We start from the raw sequence: 25,968 nt of genomic DNA, 5'->3' as shown, positions 1-25,968 counted from the left end.
ACAGACAGTTAATGGAGCAGTGGTCGCACATGCTTAGTAATGCTTCATTCGCGAGTGATAATTAAAAGTCAGCCATTAGAGGTAAAATTGTTCAAATTAGAGAACAAACCACATAAGATCATTTCCTCCAGTAACGCCATTTACCTTAACATCTCCTTCTCTCTTCATCAGTATCGCTTCTTCAAGATCTACGTCATCCGGGCTGTCAGCACCCACTGAGCACACGTCATCAGAGAGGTCGTTTAACAGGAAATCATCTAAATGGGATGGCGACCACTGAAGATCGTCCTCTTCTTTCTTGACGGGAGGAACAGCAGTAGACTTTGGATGATCCCCCGGAGAAGGTGGCTGTGGACTAGGAAGCTTTGGACTATCGGGCTCTGTGCCAGTAGACAAACATGAAGCTTGAGGACTAACCACAGATGTAGCAAGCATATCAATTAAAGGAGAAGATTCCTTCGGAGACGGAGGTTCTTGGATGTCTTCATTCTTTGGTTCAGGAACCAAAGGATCCAAAAGAGATGGAGACCAGGGTGGGCTTTCTGTTTCCAACTTAACGTCTTCATCACTGTCAGATAGTTCCTCATCTATTACCTTTTCGGTGGAAACCTCACCTTCTACGTACTGGAATGTTTGTCTTTCTTGCACTTCTTCTTTGGGTATAAGAAGCACAGACTTTTTTGTCTCTTGAACAACTGTGGGAGACTCAGATTTGAAGCTAACGGTACATGTTATAGTCGTTTCGTTGTCATTAGGGGACAAAACAATGTGTCTAGTTACTTCTTGGTCTCTAAACGCGGGAGGAGATCTGTCCTTTGACTTGTGAGATTTAAACTCCTTGGGCATGGGTTGAGACCTTGATTTTTGCTTTCCTCGGTCTTCCTTAGGCTTCCTTTTCTCTTTCACTTTAGAACTGCCTTCTTTGTTGGAATAATTCTTGTCACTTTTATGTTTCCGCTTTTTTTCTTTTTCAGGACTCATGGGTCGGCCCACAGATCCACTTCTTGAATCACGCTTTTTTTTCTTTTTCCTCTTACTGTTATATGCCCTGTGGGACGAGCTACTTCGACTGCTAGATCTGGACCGCTTTCTTTCTCTGTACTCAGAGTTCTTCTTTTTCTTTTCTTTCTTCCTGTCTTTTTGACGCTTCTTCTTGGAACGTTCACAGCTTCCAGAGCTCGACCGGTCACTACGTGATCTCTTTACCTTGTGCGACTTTGATTTGGATTTTCTTTCTCTATCTTCTGTAGTCAATGAAGCGGATCTTGATTCTCGTTCGCGGGACCTTGTTCTAGATCTTGATCTTGAAAGTGACTTTGGTTCCTCTTTAACAACGATTTTCTTTTTCTGTGGTTCTAGACTATGACTAATAGATAACGAGCAGGACTCTGCTGGGCTCTCTGCCTCCCACACCACTCTATTACTTGCAGTACTTTGATGAAAAGTCCTGTGTGGAAGCATGTCTGGATTGGATTTAATCAAAATTTTAGGCTGACCTTCTACGTCAAAGTGGAAGCCGCGCGTACCACCAGCCTTGAGATCAGAAGTAATCTTTAGCCCAGACAATGGGCAGGATAGTCTAAAAGATGGAAATTCAGTCTTTTCCTCCTTAATTTCCTTTTCGATTTCCTTATCCACATTAGGCAGAGGAGGTGATACCGGGCTTACATTTTCAGGACTTTTTGTTTCTGCCGACTCTTTATTGTTGGGCGACAGCCCAGAAAAGTCAGGACCAAGATTAGACACACCCACTCTACTGGAGTGGGTGGTGAACTTAAAGCTCCGAAATGCTCCCACTTTCACTCCGCTAGATTGAGAGGTTCTAGGGATTTCTGTAGATGTGGACGGTAAAGGTGGAGTAGCAGGCCTTTCCGGACTGCTATGCTCAGACCCCGAATCTGAACCCGTTGGCTCGAAAGGATCGTAAATTTCGTTTTTAACAGTTTTTTCTCTTTTGATAGTTGAAGGATGTTGAGGGATGGACTTTTGTTGAGTTTTTCCTTCTGATGCGCGGAAGGGGTGTTTTGCACTTGGACTGAACTGCCTGCATGAATTGCTAGAACTCCCGCTGATTGTTATTCTAAGTCCCCCTCCTCCTGAATCTGAGGACCCCACATTCCTTGAGTTAGAACAAAAGGGCGCTTTGCTGCTGTTTGAGGGTGTATGACTAGACGATATCCCACCCGTGTGTCTTGATGGTGCTTGAGATTCGTGGCGAGTGTTTTTTTCTGTACTTTCTGTTGTAGCAAACCTTCCTACCTGCTTACTCTCGCCCCGTCCAGTCAGTTGGGTCATACTTGGCCCTTGGCTGGCGGAGTCCAATCGTCTACTACTTTCATCATTAGGACTGGTGTCTGCCTCCTTTTTGATCTTTGGTATCCGAGGAAATTCAGAAATGTCAAGTCTTTTTTCCAGTGGCTTGCTCGGATGCTTGACCTCCGGTGGCTTCGGAGGGATTGGCTCATTTAGGCTCAGCAACTCTGGCTTGTAAAGACTTCCATTGAAACGATGTTGCTCGGCCCCTTTAGAGGCAAAACGTCCAGCAGAGGACTGCACTTGGACAACCCGTGGAGTAAAAGCATTTTTTAACCTGAAAGGAGAAATCCCAAGCATTGAAGAGTTGGGCATAGATAATCTATCCATGTCTCTAGAAGAGGATGATGTTGGAGGGGGAGATGGTGAAGGGGACAGGGAATATAGATCAGATGAAGGAAAGCTGGGATGTGGTGGCTGTACAACAGGTTTCCATGTATTTATTGAGGAGGAGATTGTTGGGGACCCTGAGTGAGATGGACTTGGTTCCATGAAGTCTGGCGGCGTTACATCTTCCTTAGATTTTGAGTTTTGTGAAGGAGTTTCACCTAGAAATAATTCATGAAAAGTTAGCATACAACAAAAATGTTATCAGTACAACTCTATAGTGTGCCTCAAGTAACATAAATAATGGAATTAAAGGGGTTGTCTGGGCATAAAGTATCCTTAGGGTATGTCATCAATATCACATTGGTGGGGTCCGGAACCCCTACCCAGCAGCTGTTACGTGTAGCGGCCGCTGTTGGATACTGAATATCAGCTCTTATACAAAAGAATAAGATCTGATCTGCAGTTCTCACAAGGGAACGCTGCACAATGAACAATCATCACTGTTCAGCCTTGTAACAGCTGATCTGTGGGGTGCAGACCCCCACCAACCTGATACTAGTGAACTATCCTAAGCACAAGTCATTCAATATTTTATGCCTGGGAAACCCCTTAAATTGCATGAATAGTCCTTCCACATAAGAGTTACCAAATCTCTTCTCCAATTCCGAACTAGTGGATTCGGGCATTTCAGAAGTTTATAAATGGTCTGTCTTCAGTCACAACACTCACTACTAAGTGTTCAATCTAAAGATGTCCATTATTCTAAAATTGAGGCCTCCTTCACACATCCTGATATTTCAGGCACTGGAAAAAAGAGGGATTTTTGTGTACTCACCGTAAAATCCTTTTCTCCGAGCCAATCATTGGGGGACACAGACCGTGGGTGTTATGCTGCTTGCCACTAGGAGGACACTAAGTGATACAAAGAAAGTTAGCTCCTCCCCTGCAGTATACACCCTCCTGCTGGCCCTCAGCTAACCAGTTCGGTGCAAAAAGCAGTAGGAGATCAGTAACAACATATTAGCTTACAGTATGTCATATTATATATGAGAGTATAGCATATCGGATTATAAAAACTAGCATAAGCCAATACTAGGGTGGGAGCTGTGTCCCCCAATGATTGGCTTGGAGAAAAGGATTTTACGGTGAGTACACAAAAATCCCTCTTTCTCCTACGCCTCATTGGGGGACACAGACCGTGGGATGTACCAAAGCAGTCCCTGGGTGGGGACAACGTCAGATCAGGCCCTGTGTAACTGCTACTTACAAGTGCGCCACCGCGGCCTGCAGAGTCCACCTGCCCAGAGTCACATCTGTGGAAGTCTGGGAATTATAATGCTTCAAGAATGCATGCGGATTGGACGAATCCGCAAGCTTGCAGGCGTGTCTTGTTGACGCCTGGTGCCTAGAAACCACGATAGACAGGGAGATAGGCTGTCATCTAACACGGAAGGACTCCTGGATGGTGAAGGAATACACCAGGCTAAATGGCCGATGGAGACGGCCAAACCCTTCCTGTAAAAGTCAGGAAACCTTCCTCTTACCGTTAGGAAACCCAAGAAGCAGTGTCCAACCTTCGGAAGGACGCCGTCCTCAAGACGTACCTACTCAGAGCACTCGTTTTGTCCGGAATATGGGGACCTCATTCCATCTTGTGGAGTGGTGCCAAAAGAGATGAGGGAAGAACTATGCCCTCATGACAGTAGTAATACAATACCACCTTGGTAACTAAGGACAGGGAAGGCTTGAGGACAACCTTGCCTTGAAGGAAATAAGAGAAAAAAGTCTGAAAAGACCCGTTAGCACCGAAGACTCGTCAGGATGAGGATATCGCCGAGAGAAAGGGGGGCAACCTTCCCTAATAGAATAGATCCCAATGATCTAACGGTATGCAATAGGGAAGAACTACATGTGAAAAACATCCTGCGAGGTGGTCCCTACTTGCAGTTTTGTTGCAGAAAGACAGAAAGCTACCAGCTCCGCAAGCGAACTGACATGATCAGTGCGGATTTCCGAGGATCACTGGGGCCCTTTCTGTTTCTGAAAAGCTTTCGGAAGTGGAAACTGGTACCACGGATTAACCGGAGCATGCAGTGCGAAGGCTCCTGGATCTCGAGGCCGAGCAACAAACTCCAGTACACAGGCGATCAGTCAGGACGCCATCCGAACTACAACTGTAGAGCTCCAGTGAAGGCGGGTCTAATGGAATACTTCCGGTGAAGTTCCCACTCACTTGAGGTGAAACCCTGACGGCTAAATATGTTCGCAGCCCAGAGTTCTACTCCTGGGATATGTACTGCCAAGATCACCAAGTGATAGATCTCGGCCCATGTGGGTACTTTGGCCATGGAGCTTGAACGTGGGTACTCGCTAGATGATTGACGTATGACACAGCCGTGGCGTTGTCCAATTGAATTCGGATGGGTTGACCCGCCATAAGGAGTGGACCTACTGTAGGACTATCCTTGAGATCTCCAGAGCAATGATCGGGAGAAGAGGACTGGCATTGGAAGTTACTAGTAACCATGGAACCGGTGAGAAAAAACTCCGGATGAAGAAGGAGCTTAGAGACTATCGTCTGAAAGGCTGCTTGACTTGCTGAAAACTAACGGAGCGAAGGAAACTGCTTCCATTGTCGTCTCCGTCTTTTTTTTTTTTTTTTTGGAACCCTCCCAGCAAATCGAATGAAATGAGGGGATGAGAGAGCAAGAGCGCAAGCTCCCTGTTGAAACACCATGACCTTGTCTGGAGGGAGATTTACCACCCTTCTGGAAGAATACTGGATCATCCTCAAAAAGGATATCTGCTGGGCTGGAATTGAGGAGTTGTCTAAGTCTAGCCACCAGCCCAGGTGAGAGGGTATCGCAAGTGATATAGACGACTTAGCGTAGTCCTGCAAGGGCGGGTAAACAGTCGGCCAAACAGGGTAGGACGGCCACGCCTCTAGGTGCCAGATGACAGCCGCCATGACCCTTGTGAACACCCTGGGTGCGGTAGCAAGGTCGAAGGACAAGGTCGTGACTTAAATGCTGTTCACGAATGGAAAAGCAAAGGAATTTTTGAAGAGGTTAGACATCCGGAATGTCGATGGATGCCAGAAACTGCACCTTTTTTGTTGAAGTAATGGCTGAGCGGAGGAGACTCCATTCGAAGAAGAAGAACCTTGTGAAAGATTGTTAGAAGTTTGAGGTCCGGGATCGGTCCTACTTCTCGTTCCCCTTTTAGGAACCAAGATCCCTAAGATCTAGACTGTCCTGGACAACCGTTTCACTGTTGGTCGGGGCTGCGGGAACGTACGATTCTACGTTAGTCTCCCGCTCAAAAATATGATTGACCAGCTGAACTGTCTTCAGGAAAGGGATACTGGTGTGAATCAAAGTAGTTAAGGACTCCAAGCAGGAGACCGTTGCTCTAGCAATTCATGCGGCGGATAGGGAGGTTAAAGGGCTGGACCCGTAGCTGCCAAACGGAACAAACCAGATGTGCTATTTGACAGATCGTGGCATTATAATTGAGGACATATCGGGCAGGGATACTGGTAGGTAAACCACAGGAGATTATACCCGGTTAATCTGCCGAATGGCAGAATGCGCCGCTGCTTCCAGCAGGTCAATGCAGAGTTAAAAATTAGGAGCCCCGATCCACCATCCTCTTAACAAGGAAGTGGAGAGGGAACATTCGCCTACTTGCATCCTCTGTTAAATAGTGGTGATGCAGAGGGGGGTGCTCAGACGCCCGAAAAAAAGGGTGCCTCTGTACATCCACAGAGTTCAGGTCTCCGGGTGGACAGGACAGATTGTCTGGCGTTAGGCCTGGACCTTCGTGTGCCCGTCTGTTGATGGTGTGGGGAGACCGGCGCCCCTTAAAGTGCCTGTCGCCCTTAAAAATCAGACCAGGCATAGCGTTCCACGTAGAGGCTTCTGTCCAGTGAATCGCATATCCGGACTGGATGGCAAAAGCTCTACGAGGGAGTTTAGACTGAGGGAACTAGTGACACTGGGATAAACTGGGATCAGCGGCAGAGGGCTCCTCATTTATGACCAGTTTCGGATTGGTCATGGTGGCCTCAAGACCAGGGAATACTGGTCGTGTGCCTTTAAGACCAGGGAAAACTGGTCGTGTGCCTTTAAGACCAGGGAATACTGGTCGTGTGCCTTTAAGACCAGGGAATACTGGTCGTGTGCCTTTAAGACCAGGGAATACTGGTCGTGTGCCTTTAAGACCAGGGAATACTGGTCGTGTGTCTTTAAGACCAGCGAATACTGGTCGTGTGGCTTTAAAACCAGAGAATGCTGGTCGTGTGCCTTTAAGACCAGGGAATACTGGTCGTGCGCTTTTAAGACCAGGGAATACTGGTCGTGTGCCTTTAAGACCAGGGAATACTGGTCGTGCGCCTTTAAGACCAGGAAATACTGGTTGCGTGCCTTTAAGACCAGGGAATGCTGGACGTATGCGTGTAAGACCCGGGGATACTGGTCCCGTGTCTTTAAGACCCGGGAATTCTGGTCACGCGCCGTTAAGACCAGGGAATACTGGTCACGCGCCGTTAAGACCAGGGAATACTGGTCACGTGCCTTTAAGACCAGGGAATACTGGTCACATGCCCTAAAGACCAGGGAATACTGGTCATGTGACTTTAAGACCAGGAATACTGGTCATGCGGGTTTAGGTAAAATCTCGCAGCGAGCGAGAAGCGCCAATTAAGGGGGCGGAGCCACAGGCACGACGAGGGCGGAGCCTCGAGACTTCCATGAATAGGCCCCAGCCGGGACGTAAATTTCTGCAGCCGGCGTCAGCGTAGAAGTTAGGGGTGGTCACCCGTTGCTCGAGAAAAAAATTGAGCTCTTCCGCGTCAGGCGAAAAGCGCCAGGAAAAAAGGCTAAGCCGCCTTGAGGCGACACAGTGCGCTCTTGGGGTGCGGCCTGCACATCGGCCGAAGCCGGGAGCTAAATTTTTTAGCCGGCTGGAGCGTTACCTCAGGGAGGTGGCCACAGGGAAGCCTGAGACTGCCTGTGAATATGCCGCTGCAGAAGCCCATCGCTGGCAGGGCCACTTACCAACGGTGCGCGTCCCGGCATGGAGCCGCCGCGGATGTCGGGTATTGCAGCGTGGACGGTGTAAGGATAGAGAGATAAACCTCAATCCATCATCCCTTTGTTAGGGAGGTGGAGAGGAACCGTCCGCCTCCTTGTCCGCTTTCACAGTGGTGGAGGCTGCCCGGACCATGGAGGGGGGCTTCTGTACCTCCACGAAGTTCAGCCCATCGGGACCATGAAGGCACCTCCGCTCCTGAAAGGAATTTCAACTGCGGCCTAGTCCGGCTGCAAAAGCCGGGGACTAAATTTATGGAGCCTGCCGGTGGAGCGCGTAGGCGGGCCGCGCGCCGAATGATTGCCGCTGGCGTACCGGCCAATGGAACCCTCAGGACCGCATCTTCCAGGCAGGCAGCGTGAGGAAAAATGGCCCCCGAGATCTGCAGGGCGCCTCTCGTCCCAGACGAGAAGCGCCGATATAGGGGGCGGGGTTACGGCCGTGGGAGGGATCTGCCCACTGCGGCCTACTCCAGCTGAAAAGCCGGGGACTACATTTCCAGCCTGCCTGGGGATGCGCGGCGGCCGCAACGGAGCGACGCTAACCGCCGCAGTTCCCGACCGCCGGCGCCTGTCCCCAGGGGCTCTGGCGCAAGTACCACCGGCGCCTACCCCATAGAGGCCACTGCGGCCTACTCCGGCTGAAAAGCCGGGGACTAAATTTCCGGCCTGCCCGGCGGTGTGAGGTGGCGCGGCCGCAAAGCGATCCGGAGCGCAGGAGGGGAACTCCTGATGTACTCACAGTCCGGTAATGCAGGTCCCCCTGTCCCTGCGCGCTCCATCCTCATCCTCTTCTGCAATCCCTTTGGGCTCCGCAAGTATGCAACGCCATGTGATGTGGGCCTTGTATGTCGGGCCACCGGAGAGGAACATTAGAGCAGGCTCTATGTGCTCGCCGTCTTGCAGGGGGAAGAGAAATCGGGACCAAAAGATGGAAACCCGTTGCCCGAGTAAAATTTGGCGTGCTCCCGCGTCGCAGGAGAGGGACGGGGAGGTATACTCGCCGTGCTCGCCTGTTGCTGGTTCGGGGGAGAGCGGGTCCCATAAAAAAGGATCCGTCGCCCCCTTCACTCCGTTGAATAAAAAATAAAAATTTACAGAAAAATAAAAATTAAAATTAAAATAAGAAAGTTGGGGTCTGAAAACAGACCCAAGTGCCTCCTACAGACACTAAGCAAGAACTGGTTAGCTGAGGGCCAGCAGGAGGGTGTATACTGCAGGGGAGGAGCTAACTTTCTTTGTATCACTTAGTGTCCTCCTAGTGGCAAGCAGCATAACACCCACGGTCTGTGTCCCCCAATGAGGCGTAGGAGAAAAGCACAGACGCTGTGTGCGACGTACTGGAATAGAATGCAGAATAGTAATGACATACGTTTAGGTGTTAAAGATGTGCAAAGATAAAGATAGATATGAGATAGATAGCTATATAGCAGAGATATATATAATTAGTGCTGTGTGTATGTAGTTTACTGTACATTCATTTAGCGAACAAATACATGAATGAAAAAAAAAAAAAATGACGCAGTGTCCCCCTTCTATTTTTGATAACCAGCAAAGAAAAAGCAGACAGCTGCCGTCTGATATTATCAGGCTGGAAGGTCCATGGATATTGGACTCTTCCCAGCTTAAAAACAGCAGACCAGAAATGGATACCTGAAAAACATGAAATGAAAGAAAACAGAAGAGGCTGTCCCTCGTTCACCAATTTATTAGTAGAAATGTTCCCAGGAAGCTCCGAATCTGGCTCCAGCGACTGAGAATAGCAGTAAAGTTACCGCTATTCACAGGCACAGGGTACTGACTACAACGCTCATCAGAGCTGCCCGGTCTTACTGAGCCAGCGATGCTGATGAGCGTTGTCGTCACTACTCGATGCCTGTGAATAGCGGTAACTTTAGCTTCCTGGGAACATTTCTACTAATAAATTGGTGAACGAGGGACATTGTCCTCTGTTTATTTGCTATCATTTTATGTTTTCAGGTATACATTTCTGGACTACATCGGATTCCCCTAATTACGGAAGACCTACATGGGATTTTTTTTACCATTAAAGTGGTGAACTGTTGATAGTGTGGAGGAGTCTATATTCAAAGAAAGTATTGTGTGGGTGTTTTTTATTACTGGGTTAGTAATTGGGCTGTCTGATAGACACCTCTCCTTTACTAACCCCAGGGCTTGATGCCAGCTGTGATTTTGACAAAAATCACAGCTAACATCAACCCCAACTACCATTATCTTGATTGCCACCACACCAGTGCAATTGGGATGAACCAGGCAGAGCACCAGAATTGGTGCATCTAATGCATGTGCCAACTCTGGGCCGGCTGCAGGCTTGTATTTTTTAGGCTGGGAAGACTCCAATGACCATGGACCTTCCCAGCCTGATATCAGCTCACAGCCGTCTGCTTTACCTTTGCTGGTTATCAAAAATAAGGGGAACCCCACAACTTTTTTTTCAATTTATTTATTTATTACTACACAAGCGAAACACTAAATGATATATCTCACAAATATCTATGTACCCCATATCTTTTTCGAACTTCGCACATCTTTAACACCTAAACATCTGTCATTTCTATTCTGCCTTCTATTCCAAGACGGAACAGGCACTTTAAGTCATCCATGTGCGGGACATATTGACATCCGTGCTGCTGTAAAAAAATGGACACGGTCCATGTTAATACAGGGACGTGTGTGTAGCCCCATAGATTATATTGGGTGTGGAGTTATAAGTGTCTCCGGTACATGTGAAAACTGTCACCACACGTACGGGAGACACTAATGTGTGATGGGGCGCTTACCCTGTGGGTTCCTGAGAAATTTTTTGGTAGGAGAACCTCTTTAACGTAATATGTGACCTAATATCAAGTGATAGACATCATCAGCATAGACAACATAGAAGGGATGCTGGTCTTAGATCGGAGTCTGTGTTTTTATTTTTTAATTTATGTGGGTCACGTTACCAAAAAAAAGGGGTTGTTCAGTAGTGGCCAATTCCTTCAAGAGTTAAACGAAGTCCAACAATATAAGTTACCAAAAAAAAGGGGTTGTTCAGTAGTGGCCAATTCCTTCAAGAGTTAAACGAAGTCCAACAATATAAATGTGTGCACCAAGTTTATACCAAGAACAAACCATGTATCAGCATAAATGTCTCACCAGGATTTTTTGCTGTTAAAGATCCATCTCGGCTGATCCTAATTTCAGAGCTGTTCATCATGAGCATGCTCTGCCCGGACAGGATACTTCCCAGGAGATCCGGAACAGGATCTGCGACTGCTGCCGAACCAGTAGATAAAGGAGATACTCTGCTCCTGAATAAAAATGCAAAGTCATATACGTTTCCCAACATAACACACGGGATACAGTTGGGTGCGGATATATGTGAAAAGTGACACAATCTTCATCAGCCTCCGTACACCATTCACTGGACTTGAAATAGACCCATCTAGATGTGATAGATATGTGGACTATTAGCATTAATCCACGGAGTGTTACCAATATATTAAACTGTATAGGAATTAGGGACATTTTTTATTTGTTCTTCAATTGTTACAATAACGTTTTAAAGGAAGTTCTCCACTGCTCAACCCCTTCTCAATGACGATATTCCCCCATGTCAAATAAAAACAGCCTGTACTCACCTCTGGTACCATTCCAGTGGTGCTGGCGCCAGAGCCAGTCAATCAGCGGCCGCTAATGTGCTGCGTCACTTTCCTTTTTTGTCTCGTGATATTGGTTGCGGTTTTTAGCGGCAAATTCGCTAAAATGGTGCATGCGAGTTATGAATTTTGCGCAAAGTCAACACTAAAAAAATGGATTTTCTCATACCGTGACAATCCAACGGAGATGGGCCTTGCAACAGGTTGATGTGACCTCAAAGCAGAACGAGAAAGGATCCTTCGCTTAGCAGTCAGCGGAGATGAGGGATTACTGACTGGGCCGTCGTTACTGTCGAAAAACAGAGAAATGCAGCATGTTCTTAAATACAGCTCCATACTGATGGTGATAGAATACAGTTAGAATGTAAATAAAGTAAGGGTTGTTGTAGGGGTCACAAAATTCTCAAATGATAATCCGCGATTAACGAGTATCATGGGTGCTTGAGTGACATGTTCTCCGCGGCCGCATGTTTCACAGTTCTTAGACAGCCACAAAACATGCGTGGATTCCCTGACATACACAGGCAAGCATACACAGGCAATCCCTGCATGTTTTATGGTTGTCTAACAACTGCGGGGACTCAAACATGTCACTCGAGCACCCCTGGTGCATACCCCAGCACCATGGGCAAACTTGAGGAACGAGTACTAATAATTATTATTATTTATTGTTATAGCGTCATTTATTCCATGGCGCTTTACATGTGAGGAGGGGTATACATAATAAAAACAGGTACAATAATCTTGAACAATACAAGTCACGACTGGTACAGGAAGAGAGAGGACCCTGCCCGCGAGGGCTCACAATCTACAAGGGATGGGTGAGGATACAGTAGGTGAGGATAGAGCTGGTCATAATAATAATCTAATAATATTTAACACCTAGAAAAGTTTAATCTTCTGGTTAAAAAGGAGGAACATTTTTGCCCAATTTGCGTTTGACGGATTCAAAGCTCGTTGGTGAAACGATTTACCAAGTTTGTCTCAATACACTTTCTTTTTTTTTTTTAAATTTGAAATGAGTAAATTGATTCTCACATTTTAATGGACCAGAAATTTGACAAAACAGGTTGCATCTTCCAGAAAACAGAATCTCCCTGGATTCCGCACTTACTCCTATAAAGCCTGTGTCGCTTTAATACTGAGGGAAACCAAATGATTTGCTGATGACACGCATTTGAGAAGGGTCTTGTAATTTCATCTACTGTTACCTTTCCCACTGAACCGACAGGTCCGCTTTAACATTATACCTGGAAGAGATTCGTCTAACATCTGAGCTGATAACTAACAATATCTTTTATCAGATCAGCATCACTAGTCGATAAGTGAGATAAAAATAAAAACAGAAAACCTCACGGTTTTTTGGGGAGGGGAATAATGATGTTCTCTAATTTCAGACAATCTGACCCAGGAACATTCACTTTGTTGCTCTGCACAGAGAAAGTAATGACTGATAATGATCTCAAAAGTTTGCTTTGTGACAATAACTGAGCCTTATTCTAGTAGGCAGAGAGTAATAGGATTTACCTGTCAAATGGATCAAAGTCATTTGGGTTACCAAACACCGAGAGGGAGGCAGCACCAATGTCCTGTCTCATGGAGCCTAGCGTGTGTTCTGGTGCCCTCTGTATGCGAGGTATCGAAGACCCCCGAGGAGGGCTGCATATACCCAACGATCTGGCAATGCGGCTCTGAGAAGTTGGAACTTTTCGATTCTGAAAAGGCATAAATTCAAAAGGCAAAGCTTATATGAAATAAATAATGACACGGAATACCTTTCTATTACCTTATGGCATTTAATAGACAAAATATCAGCTTAGTGAGGGTATATAAACATACAGAAATTATATTATACATAATCTACAGGAGCAATTATCTCACAAAAATTGATTTGATTGGGAAACAGTGAAAACCTTTCCCCAACAGAAAAGATTTAGCTATAGACCAGGAAGATGCTAATTAAAGGGAACCAGTCGTGTGCAAAAATGCTATTTACTTGCAGATATAGGATTGATCTGCAGGTTCATAGTGTTACAAATGCCTCGCCGCTTTACAGAAAGTGCAGCTACTGGGAAGAAATTAATTTATATCCTCCCTGCAGCCACTGGCTTTCAGTCAGGCATGCTCAAAGTGGCTACAATCACTGCTCACTATATTGTGAGTGGCAGCTGTAGTCACTCCCTGGGACTTTGATCGATAGCCCACTCTGTACAAACACGCTGCGCTGAGGGCTGTCAAAGTCCCAGGGAGTGAATACAACCGCTGCTCACTGAGCACGCTCCGATGACGTAAAGTCGACTGCTCCCGGGAGGATGGAAGTTCATTTTACACCAAGTAATCAGTAACATGGCCAATATTTACCTGCAGATTAACCCTGTATCTAAAGGTGAATGGCGCTTTTTGCACATGACTGGTTCCCTTTGAAGTGTCATGGGTATGACACACATATCCTGAATTTTCAGATGATAAGGTTATGGCAAATTTCTTCACCACGTGAATAGGTTCGGTAAGGAATTTCCAGCTAAGATCTGCCATGTCTGACTATACCAGGTATTACTCACTATTTGCCTCCGTCCTTTTCGCCTTTTAACCCGTCGTTTTCGCCTTCTTCGTACACCGTGGCTTCCTTTAGATGCCTTTGACTGGCCAGTTTTTTTTCCTTTGAAATTTTGAGTGGAAAAATTAATTAAAGATCTCACTTGAGCATTCAGTCTGCAAAACAGAGGTTTAGTATAAAGTCTAGAAAACCAACACCGTTTCACAAGAAACGAATCGACATTTCCCTGAATAAGTCAGCTTTCTGTCCATCTATGTAGCATACGCACCAACTCTTCTTTTCCGCCGTGTGGTGGTGGTGCGAGGAGTTAGGTTTCGTTGGTAGACCGCAGTATTGAGTCCGGCTACAACCGCCTCAATGGTTTCATCAAGAAGAGACGACAACAAATAACGAGGAACATTCTGCAAAGAGGAAAAAAAAATTGAATGATGCAGAATTATTGTTTCGATTGTAGGGTATAATAACAGTCATTAAAGTAGCGCTCCCACCCAAATGGGAGAAACTATGAAAAACAGAATACACTTTTTTTTTTGCATTCATACCTGGCTACGGCGTGCCGTGGTGCGGATCCTGTTAACATTGGCTCTCACCCTCTCACTTTGTCTGGTACGGGCGATTGCACGAGTTCTAACAACGTTGGTCCTCAGATGGCTTGTGGTGGGAACTACATCTGCCAGCAGGCTGGCCACCTCTTCCTCACTGACTGCATCTGCGGAAGCAAGAAAAGGTGCACTGCTATATATATATATATATATATATATATATATATATATATATATATATATATATATATATATATATATATATATATATATATAGTGGGACGATACACATGATTAAAATACAAAGCTAGAAGGATACAACTCATTTGCAAGAAACAGACTTGATAAAGGAGGAGGCGGTGTCGCATTGTATGTTAGAAAAGCGTATATCTGCACAGAGATCCAAGCTTCAGAGACTGGGAGTTCTGGGGAAACGGTTTGGTTAAGAATACAAGGAGAGAACAACGGAAAGGACACCATTGTAGGCATTTACTACAGGCCACCTGGGCAAGCTGAAGATATGGATGAACTCTTCATGCATCAAATGGCCAAGTTCTCCAAATATGACATAGTGGTCATGGGAGATTTCAACTATCCAGACATTTGTTTGTTGGAAATCTCTCTCAGGCAAAACTAACAGGTCAAACAAATTCTTATCTTCTCTTGCTGACAACTTTGTCTTCCAAAAGGTAGGGGAGAAAACAAGTGGATCTGCTATCTTGGATCTAATCCTTATAAACAAGGAGGAAATGGTTGAGGAGGTATGAGTGGCTGGAACCCTAGGAGGTAGCGACCATGCGATTTTAGAATTTTGGATAACTAAAGGAGGAAGACCTGTGAAGACTCAGACTTCAAGGTTTGAGTCCCTTAAAATCTGCCTTTCTGAAATCTAAGAGAATCGGAGGGACCCAATGGCTGGATATCCTTAAAGACAAAAATGTCCAGGAAGGATGGGAAATCTTGAAAAATGAGATTCTCAAAGCACAATCGTTAACAATTCCAAAAAGAGGGAAGAATGCAAAGCATTTAAGGAAGCCAGGATGGATGAACACAGAACTTAAACACATGCTAAAAAGGAAGAAATAAATGTTTATCAAATGGAAAGAGGGAGGCATATCTAAAGAAGAATATAATGCTGTCTGCAAAACCTGCAGGGCACGAATCAGATTATCTAAAGCTGACAATGAATTAAGGCTTGCAAGAGACATCAAAAGCAATAAAAAAGGATTTGGGGGATATGTCAAAAGTCAAAGAAAAGTCAAAGATGCTATAGGATTTTTACAGGATGAAAATGATGAAATGGTAAGAAAGGATGTTGAGAAGGCCGAACTTTTAAATTCCTATTTTGCATCTGTTTTCTCTCAGAAAGGAAATGTAACATCAACTGATTTTCACTGTCCTATTAAAGCAATAGAAGAATCCAGGATATCTATAAACAGAAAGATAGTGAGGAAACACTTAGCTAACATAAATTAATTTAAGTCTCGAGGTTCAGATGAATTACACCCCAGAGTACTGAAGGAGATAACAGAAGAAATTTTTGAACCACTCTCCAAAATTCTTGGAGAACAGGAGAAGTCCCAGAAAACTGTAGAAGAGCAAATGTTGTTCCCATCTTCCAAAAAGGAGAAGAAGGTGGACCCAGGGAACTATAGGCCGGTGAGTCTGACTTCCATACCCGGAAAGATCTTTGAACAAATTATTAAACAACATGTATGTTAGTACCTGGATAAGAATGAAGTGATTAACCAGAGTCATCATGGGTTTGTAACTAATAAGTCATATCAGACTAACTTAATTTCCTTCTATGACAGAATCACTGACTGGATGGATCAGGGAAATGCAGTAGATATAGTATATCTTGACCTCAGCAAAGCGTTTGACAAAGTATCTCACACCATCCTTATTGAAAAAATGACTAAGTATGGAATGGACAAGGCAACTCTTAGGTGGATTCATAACTGGCTTAGTGATCGGACCCAAAGAGTGGCCGTAAATGGCTGCACATACAGTTGGAAGAATGTCTCAAGTGGGGTACTACAGAGTTCTGTCTTGGGTATACTAATATATCATAAACTGATCATGAGTCAACAGTGTGATGCAGCAGCAAAAAAGGCAAATGCAATTCTGGGTGTATTAACAGAAGCATACAGTCTAGATCATGTGAAGTCATTATTGCCCTCTTCTCCTCTTTGGTCAGACCTCATCTGGAATACTGTGTCCAGTTTTGGGCACCACATTTAAAGAAAGACATCAACAAACTGGAGCAAGTTCAGAGAAGAGCGATCAGAATGGTGACCGGTCTGCAAACCATGTCCTATGAGGAACGGTTACAGGATTTGGGAATGTTTAGCTTGCAAAAAAGAAGACTGAGAGGAGACTTAATAGCTGTCTACAAATATCTCAAGGGCTGTCACATTGTAGAAGGATCATCTTTATTCTCATTTGCACAAGGAAAGACTAGAAGCAATGGGATGAAACTGAATGGGAGGAGACAAAGATTAGATATTAGAAAAAAAACTTTTGGACAGTGAGGGTAATCAATGAGTGGAACAGGCAGCAACGAGAGGTGGGGAGTTCTCCTTCAATGGAAGTCTTCAAACAGAGGCTGGACAGACATCTGTCTGGGATGATTTAGTGAATCCTCCATTGAGCAGGGGGTTGGACCAGATGACCCAGGAGGTCCCTTCCAACTCTACCATTCTATGAGTGTGTGTGTTTGTGTGTGTGTGTAGCCTGCCCCCTATATATGAAACTTTAGACTTACCGTCCTCTGGCTGAGTGGTTGGGGCACACTCTGGGCAGAACCATTCATCCACAGGAATGGCGTTGAGGGGAGGCCTGAGACATTCCATGTGGTACCTAACACATGTATTATAGAAAGTGTCATCCAAAATAAACAGGTAGTCCACTTCTGGAGATACATTTGCTTTTATACTTAATTGCATTTATTTGGGGCTAACAATCATTTGAGCAGTTTGGCTTTTATTACAAATGTTGCATTGTTTGGCATTTACAGGTTTTTCGTTTCCCTGCACGTTTAACTTTAATGCTGTGTGATGTAGTTTCAATATAATCAGCATTTTATCAGCAGGAGATTATCACTACAGGACTACATGTCTCATGACAGGGTGTCCAGCTAATCTGTGTAACCACACCCCCATCAATGATTGGCAGCTTGGGGACAGTGAACATAGGAAGCTGCCAATCAGGGATGTGGGCGGGGTTATACACAGCTCAGGATTCTGACCACTGCTACATCTACAGTAGAGAAAACAGGGATTCTATTAAAACTGCACCAAGAAGCCCACTAAGTCACACTTCGCTGGAATCAGGGTCTCTGTCCCTACATCATGCTGCTCTCAGATTCCAAAGCAAAAACCTGCTGACAGAGTCCTTTTAAAGTACTGCTTTAGTAGCTGCCGTCAACTATAAGGTTTCAAAAAAATAATGGCATGGAAGTAAAGGATCGACTACCAATGAAGGAAAGGGGCAATCAACATATCCTCATAGCCACATAAGGGAATTTCAGGCCATTTAATGTTACATCATTGCAAAATCAATAATAAAACATACAAAAACAGAAATGGAGAAAAAGGTGGGCTAAGAAGGTCTAAGCCCATCATGATACAATGAACATAATGTAGGCCAACACAAGTCCCACAGTCAGTACGGTGCTGAATTTTTAGTAATTTAAATAGTATTAAAGGGGTATTCCAGCCTATTCACAAGATATGTGCTGTTAGATCAGTGTGGGTCCCTCTGATTGTGAGAGGACCTGTGTCTCCTGTCCACCCTAGGTTCTCCATACCCACAACACGTTTATGACACGTGCGAACCAAGTCGAGCTTCAGCGTCACAGAGCTACACTCAGCTGCTCATAGCCACGGTCTTGGAGGCAGGGGAGAACAAGAGGAGAACAGAGGGCGAGTCCCGAATTCTAGCAATGAGTATACAAGGGCTCGTACCCGGCATCGCAGCCATCACACAGCAGCAGCCGATCCTCTCGGTCACTACGCCCGCAGACCTCACAATTTGTAGGGTCCTCTTCTATCAAACTCTCATCTGCTTTGCTTTGTATCGGGACCTATGTCAAGCACAGGAAGAGAGAAATGATTGCAGTTTGTACACCTCCAGCTTGGGTCTGCAGTCATTCATCAGCATCTCTTTAATATGCTGGCTGACAACAAAAAGAAAAAAGAAAAAAAAAAAAGGCCTCACATCCATAAAAGCCAAAAACAATCGTTTTATTTCCATGTCGGCATATTCACCTCTTTCAGGATCTTTCCACCATAATGAGCCCTGATATGAATGCATGAATAGGTGATTCTGTCCACGGGGCAGGAATTTGCATTCTGCAAGAAGAAAGAAGCACAAGCCGGGGTGAGCAGCGCACAGGCAATGTAGCCACCAGACAGTAAAGGGTAATCATTCAGCTGCACGATTATTTTTATTAACCCCCTTAAAGACGCAATTTTCATTTTTGCATTTCAATTCCGCTTCCTCTCCATTTTTCAAAGAGCCGTAACTTTTTTTTTATTTTTCTAACGACAGTTTTTATGTTTTTGGGACAAGTTACAGTTTTGGAAGACCGCATTCATTTTACTATGACGCGTACGGGAAAATAATTCCATGTTAAGTAAAATAAAAAAATTAAAAAATGCAATCTCAACAATGGTTTTTGGGGATTAATTTGTATGGGATTAAAGAAGAACTACCATAGAATGTTTTATGTCCAAAATCTGTGTGTAGCTAAAAGAATATGCTCACAGATTGCCATCTTCCCCAGTTTCTGGTGTCGCTCTGGTCCTCTTCTCACTCACGTGACTGCAATTCCACCTTGCCAGATCAGACTGGGGGTTTATGTGTGCGAGTCGCTTTCACAATGCAAGTCTATAGAGCGTAACAACGTCCACAGGCTTATAAACGCGACTTCCAGCTCACAAGTAATCCTCAGACTGACCGGGCAAGGCAGAATTGTAGTCAAGTGAGTGAGAAGAGGACTGGAGCGATGCTGGAAATCGGAGAGGACGGCGATCTGTGAGTATATCAATGCAATTACACTGCATATATTTACCCAGGTTTAGAGTTAACTATGTTTTACGGGAATGCCTCTTTATTTAGGCTGTGAAAAACACATCAAAGCCCCGGGGAGAGAGGGTGCTGACACCGTGGGAACCATTTATAACCAATCTATATATTTATTTACAGACACACATATAAAGGTTTGTTTCCATTTAGAACAACACATGAACATAGGCTAAATGTGCTGTAACGCTTCAGATCATTTTACTAACCTTTGACCACTCGAGAATGCAGTCCAGGCAGAAATAATGGTTACAGTTTTCCGGTGTCCCCACAACCTGATCTCTGAAGCCGTTCAGACAGATGGGGCAGTTCTCCCTTTCCTCATCAGAACTCATAGCTTCAGCTAAATCTGTAGTAGAAGCCACGGGATCAGAGTTTTCAATCGGAAGGTCGTCTTCATCCTCATCCTCCTCCTCTACTGATCCTAACAAAGAAATACAGACAGACTGGTCACCTTATGTTGTGAAGCAGATTGTATATTCTCCCCGCGTTTGTGTGGGTTTCCTCCAGGTTCTCCGGTTTCCTCCCACATTCCAAAGACCTACTGATAGGGAATGTAGATTGTGAGCCCCGATAGGGACAGTGATAATGTCTGTAAAGTGCTGCTTGATTATATTGTTTATACTCACCAGACCCATCTTCCTCCTCACCGTCTTCCTCCTCACCATCTTCCTCCTCACCATCTTCCTCCTCACCATCTTCCTCCTCACCATCTTCCTCCTCACCATCTTCCTCCTCACCATCTTCTTCATCCATATCATCCTCACCTTCGCTCCCTGATCCATCAGATTCCTCAACATCCTCTGTAACCAGAAATATAGCAGAATTAAAGGGCAATAAAATAAATAAATAGATTTTACATGACCGACATTCTGGGGGCACAACTGCCAACTGATATAAAGTGATTCTCTGGAAAAAGAAAAGAAGAGAAAATAGGAAAGAATATCATTATAAATATATTCCTAATGAAGAGAAATGCGGCACTGACCCCTTTGCTGTGAAGTCGTGATCTTTATTGGACCAGAAAAGATTTCAATGAACAAAGTCCATGGGGATGGCAGGCATTCAGAGGGGTGCGGGGAAAGGTGCACCTTCCTTTCCCCGCACCCCTCTTTATGCCTGCCGTCCCCATGGACTTTGTTCATTGAAATCTTTTCTGGTCCAATAAAGATCACGACTTCACAGCAAAGGGGTCAGTGGAGCATTTCTCTTCATTACAAATACTCTACTTATTGCAATATATATGCTGAGCACCAGTCACCCGTGATTTCGTGGAGCTGCACGCCGGTTTCCACGCGGATCCAGCGTCCTGGAGTGTGCGTTTCCCTAGTGCTGTTCATTCATTTTTTCTTCAATTGTGGATAAATATATTCCTATATACCTTTAATTAGCAAAATCACTCTGTCTTTGTTTAAGGAGCCAATCACTGTAGAACATCCAAATGATCGTTGTCTTGTAACAATTACATAAAACTGCTATAATATGATAGGTATAATGGAGATATCTGAAGTGCTGAGGTAAGAGGATGCTCCCACTGCTGTCCTCCCTGTCTACCTGATCTAATAATGGAGATACCAGGAGTACTGAAGTAAGAGGCGGCTGCTCACACTGCTGTCCACCCTGTCTATCTGATCTAATACTGGAGTTACCATGATACCAGGAGTACTGAGGTAAGAAGAGGCTGCTCACACTGCTGTCCTCCCTGTATAGCTGATCTAATACTGGAGATACCAGGAGTGCTGAGATAAGAAGAGGCTGCTCACACTGCTGTCCTCCCTGTCTACCTGATCTAATACTGGAGATACCGGGAGTGCTGAGGCAAGAAGAGGCTGCTCACACTGCTGTCCTCCCTGTATAGCTGATCTAATACTGAAGATACCGGGAGTGCTGAGGCAAGAAGAGGCTGCTCACACTGCTGTCCTCCCTATCTGATCTAATACTGGAGATACCAGGAGTGCTGAGGTAAGAAGAGGCTGCTCACACTGCTGTCCTCCCTGTCTACCTGATCTAATACTGGAGATACCGGGAGTGCTGAGGCAAGAAGAGGCTGCTCACACTGCTGTCCTCCCTATCTGATCTAATACTGGAGATACCAGGAGTGCTGAGGTAAGAAGAGGCTGCTCACACTGCTGTCCTCCCTGTATAGCTGTTCTAATACTGGAGATACCAGGAGTGCTGAGGCAAGAAGAGGCTGCTCACACTGCTGTCCTCCCTATCTGATCTAATACTGGAGATACCAGGAGTGCTGAGGTAAGAAGAGGCTGCTCACACTGCTATCCTCCCTATCTGATCTAATACTGGAGATACCAGGAGTGCTGAGGTAAGAAGAGGCTGCTCACACTGCTGTCCTCCCTGTATAGCTGATCTAATACTGGAGATACCAGGAGTGCTGAGGTAAGAAGAGGCTGCTCACACTGCTGTCCTCCCTGTATAGCTGATCTAATACTGGAGATACCAGGAGTGCTGAGGCAAGAAGAGGCTGCTCACACTGCTGTCCTCCCTATCTGATCTAATACTGGAGATACCAGGAGTGCTGAGGTAAGAAGAGGCTGCTCACACTGCTATCCTCCCTATCTGATCTAATACTGGAGATACCAGGAGTGCTGAGGTAAGAAGAGGCTGCTCACACTGCTGTCCTCCCTATCTGATCTAATACTGGAGATACCAGGAGTGCTGAGGTAAGAAGAAGCCACTCACACTGCTGTCCTCCCTATCTGATCTAATACTGGAGATACCAGGAGTGCTGAGGCAAGAAGAGGCTGCTCACACTGCTGTCTACACTGTATATCCAATCTAATACTGGAGATACCAGGAGTGCTGAGGTAAGAAGAGGCTGATCACACTGCTGTCCTCCCTGTCTGATCTAATACTAATACTAGAGATACCAGGAGTGCTGAGGTAAGAAGAGGCTGCTCACACTGCTGTCCTCCCTGTCTGATCTAATACTAGAGATACCAGGAGTGCTGAGGTAAGAAAAGGCTGCTCACACTGCTGTCCACACTGTATATCCGATCTAATACTGGAGATACCAGGAGTGCTGAGGTAAGAAGAGGCTGCTCACACTGCTGTCCTCCCTATCTGATCTAATACTGGAGATACCAGGAGTGCTGAGGTAAGAAGAGGCTGCTCACACTGCTGTCCTCCCTATCTGATCTAATACTGGAGATACCAGGAGTGCTGAGGTAAGAAGAGGCTGCTCACACTGCTGTCCTCCCTATCTGATCTAATACTGGAGATACCAGGAGTGCTGAGGTAAGAAGAGGCTGCTCACACTGCTATCCTCCCTATCTGATCTAATACTGGAGATACCAGGAGTGCTGAGATAAGAAGAGGCTGCTCACACTGCTGTCCTCCCTATCTGATCTAATACTGGAGATACCAGGAGTGCTGAGATAAGAAGAGGCTGCTCCGAATGTTGAAGACAAGCTGTTAACAGGAGATAGCTTGACAGTATGTGGTATAGGTATTCTTCAGGTTACAGCAGCGGAGCTACTACTACAGATGCAAAGAAGAACCTGTCCTTTCACAGGTTTAGGTCAGTGTAACAAGACAGAAGCCATTATAAAATGTACTACAGTAATTAACTTATGAGACCAAACTAATGTGACTTACTAATTAAATGTATTTATGAATTTATCTATGACATTTACTTTTAATTTATTGTTTTCAATTCCAGGAGAATCTTTTTAACAACTTTGTAGCTTAGGAATCCAAACATTACCATCATCACTGACTACAAATGGCCCCTGTCGCCGGCTTTTCCCCTGGGAGGCGTTCCTGTTAATCAGCTGATCCTGATTCTCTTCATCATCCATGGTTATGCATCAGAAAGACATCCCCCTGTAATCAGCAGAAAGTCAGCGTCAGAGGCTGGCAAATACGGCAACATCATCACTCACATGCGTGTACACACTGGAATTAGTTGTAGCTGCATCTTTTTAAAAGGACACAAAGCAATTGGACAATTATCTCACAAACTCTTTAATGGGCTGCATGGGCTACTCCCTCATAAATCCATCAATTAACCCCTTCACTACGATGTGATTTTTTGTTTTCTCGCGTTCGTTATTTGCTCTCCTTTCCAGAGCTATAACTTATTTTATTTTTCCGTCAATATGGCCGTATGAGGGCTTATTTTTTTGCGGGGCGAGCTATGCTCTTGAATGACGCCATTGATTTTTTTTTTCAAAATGCAGTGAAATTGCAAAAAAAAAAAATGCAATTCCGCACTTTTTTTTTTCTTTTTAATTTACCATGTTCACCTTATGGTGAAACCGATCAGTGGCAATAGGATTCTCCAGATCATTACAGGTATGCAGATACTAAACCTATAAAGGTTCCTTTTTTTTTTTTTTTCTTTCTAATTCAACTGAATGGAAAAAAAATCCGAAATTTGTAAGAAAAAAAAATTTAACTTATGTCGCCATTTTACGAGACCCATAGAGTTAATTTTTGGGGATCTGGGGCTGGGTGAGGGCTTTTTTTTTTTTTTTGCGACTTGAGCTGACGTTTTTATTAATAGCATTTTGGGGCAGAAAAGATGTTTTCATCGCCTCTTATTACATTTTATGGCAATGTTGTGGCAGACAAAAAAGGTAATTTGGGCACTTTGATTTCTTTTCTTCTTAGAACCATAAAAAATATCCAAAAGACATAAAACATAGTTATAGGGGTTTTTCCATCATGTAAAGATCAATAACCGATGGGTCCTACTAACACATACAACCAAAGTCAGGGTATACAGTACCCAAAAAAACACCACTCAAAAGAGTAAAAAAATATATATATATATATATATATATATATATATATATATATATATATATATATATATATATATATATATATTCTAAAAAAATAACAACCAGAGAGTAAACGGGACATGTAAGAGGATTCAAAATGGGATACAATCAGGTAGATAAAGGTGGTAGGGGGTTTCACAAAAAGGAAAGGCTAGTCTATATCGGACAAAGCAGGGAATATTTAATGAACTTCCATGATTCACCTAGGCATCTGCAAGTACTGTAAATCATAGCACAGACTATTAAGGAAGTATAGGGACAAAAAGAATCAGTCAGTCACACTTTTTACTGGCTTCGATAGTCCCCTTAGGAGACTGGAAGATGTGTTACACATAGCAGTGCTTCAGGGATCAGTAAGATAGGAAGAAGTGTACGGTATAGTGCAATAAAAGTAGTAACACAAGTGATTAGGGTGTAATGATAGAAAACATTTTTCAAATTATTGATAATTTTCTGTGTTACCACCCACGGTGTTTGACCACAAAATATTGATGACTTATCCTTAGGGCAGGTGCAGACAACTGTATTTTCGGTCCAAGTGCAAGCTGACAAAATACCGAATTGCACGCGGACCAAGGTTATTCTATGGGTCTGTGCACATGTACGATTATTTTCCTGGGACAAAGTAAAAAGTAGCAGCATGCATAAGTTTGAGCCGATATTCTGTTAGCCCTCTGTCACGCAAGTCAATGAGTCAGTGGAAACCATTAGACTGCACTCGGATGACATCTGAGTGCAGTCCAATATCCATGGACTGACAGATTGGTGAAGATGGAGATATTTCTTCCATCTTCTGCTCATCTGAGAGAATTGGATCACATTCTGACAAGCGTGTGTCATTTGCCTGATCCTCTCTGATGTACCCATCTTTAGTATATGTCATTAAAGGGAACCTGTCACCACAAAAAAGCGCTATTAACCTGCAGATATGGGGTGGATCTGAAGGTTAGTTACGTTATTAACCTGCCCGGCTCCAGCACATAGACGTATACTGCGGGGAGAAAATTAACTTTATTCACGGACTGTGACACGCAGATGTGGGACACCGGCTACACCCTGATCAGTTGTTTCTCATTGCCCAAGCGTTTACTTGTGAACTCCATAACTGAGTGCCAATTATAACCACGGAAGACGTGACTAAAATCAAACACTAAAAAAAAAAAAAAGAAAGAACTGGACATAAGGACAAAGATCACAAAGAGCAAAGTTCAGAAACCGTGAGACCTTAGACAAACAGCTATTTAAAGAGAACCTGTCCCCTAATTTTTTGGGGTAGTATTGATTTTTTTAATGAACAGATCGCTCCATAGTTATCATGACCGATGTTTTATGATGAAATATTTACCGTACTTTACTTTTATAAGCTGCATTTACACTGAAAGAATCATTTCGTGACAATCTATCTGAATAAACAAGCTGTCGATCACGCAATGATTGGGAAAAACACTTGTTCGTAGGGTGAAATGACCTTTGGCACTCTCGGCGGTGTATAGTGCTGTGTAAACAGGGCTCAAGCTGGCGAGAACTATGGCAGCTTATATGCACTGAACTACAGATTGCTCAGTGCGCACTGCTTACTTTGGCCTG

At 44.5% G+C, this 25,968-nt stretch overlaps 1 protein-coding gene across 3 annotated transcripts in view; it reads right to left on the bottom strand.

Annotated features, from left to right (window-relative positions):
- Positions 1-25,968, bottom strand: part of PHRF1 (PHD and ring finger domains 1) — a 58,405-nt gene that overhangs the window by 6,618 nt on the left and 25,819 nt on the right. For 2 of the 3 annotated variants that reach the window (XM_077287790.1, XM_077287791.1), the window contains exons 2-14: positions 23,301-23,419; positions 20,209-20,382; positions 19,789-20,003; positions 18,763-18,846; positions 18,460-18,578; positions 17,259-17,353; positions 14,492-14,658; positions 14,218-14,350; positions 13,954-14,051; positions 12,920-13,107; positions 11,562-11,681; positions 10,890-11,044; positions 145-2,861 (exon numbers count right to left, since the gene is read on the bottom strand). In XM_077287790.1, the coding sequence (XP_077143905.1) occupies positions 145-2,861; positions 10,890-11,044; positions 11,562-11,681; positions 12,920-13,107; positions 13,954-14,051; positions 14,218-14,350; positions 14,492-14,658; positions 17,259-17,353; positions 18,460-18,578; positions 18,763-18,846; positions 19,789-20,003; positions 20,209-20,382; positions 23,301-23,394 (4,359 nt within the window). In that variant the 5' untranslated portion in view covers positions 23,395-23,419. The remainder of the gene's footprint in view (positions 1-144; positions 2,862-10,889; positions 11,045-11,561; positions 11,682-12,919; positions 13,108-13,953; positions 14,052-14,217; positions 14,351-14,491; positions 14,659-17,258; positions 17,354-18,459; positions 18,579-18,762; positions 18,847-19,788; positions 20,004-20,208; positions 20,383-23,300; positions 23,420-25,968) is intronic. The other variant, XM_077287792.1, reaches the window with a different exon arrangement.

The sequence above is a fragment of the Ranitomeya variabilis genome, chromosome 2 (genome assembly GCF_051348905.1).
Source record: "Ranitomeya variabilis isolate aRanVar5 chromosome 2, aRanVar5.hap1, whole genome shotgun sequence".
Lineage (NCBI taxonomy): Eukaryota > Metazoa > Chordata > Amphibia > Anura > Dendrobatidae > Ranitomeya > Ranitomeya variabilis.
This window is presented reverse-complemented; position numbering and strand designations above follow the sequence as displayed.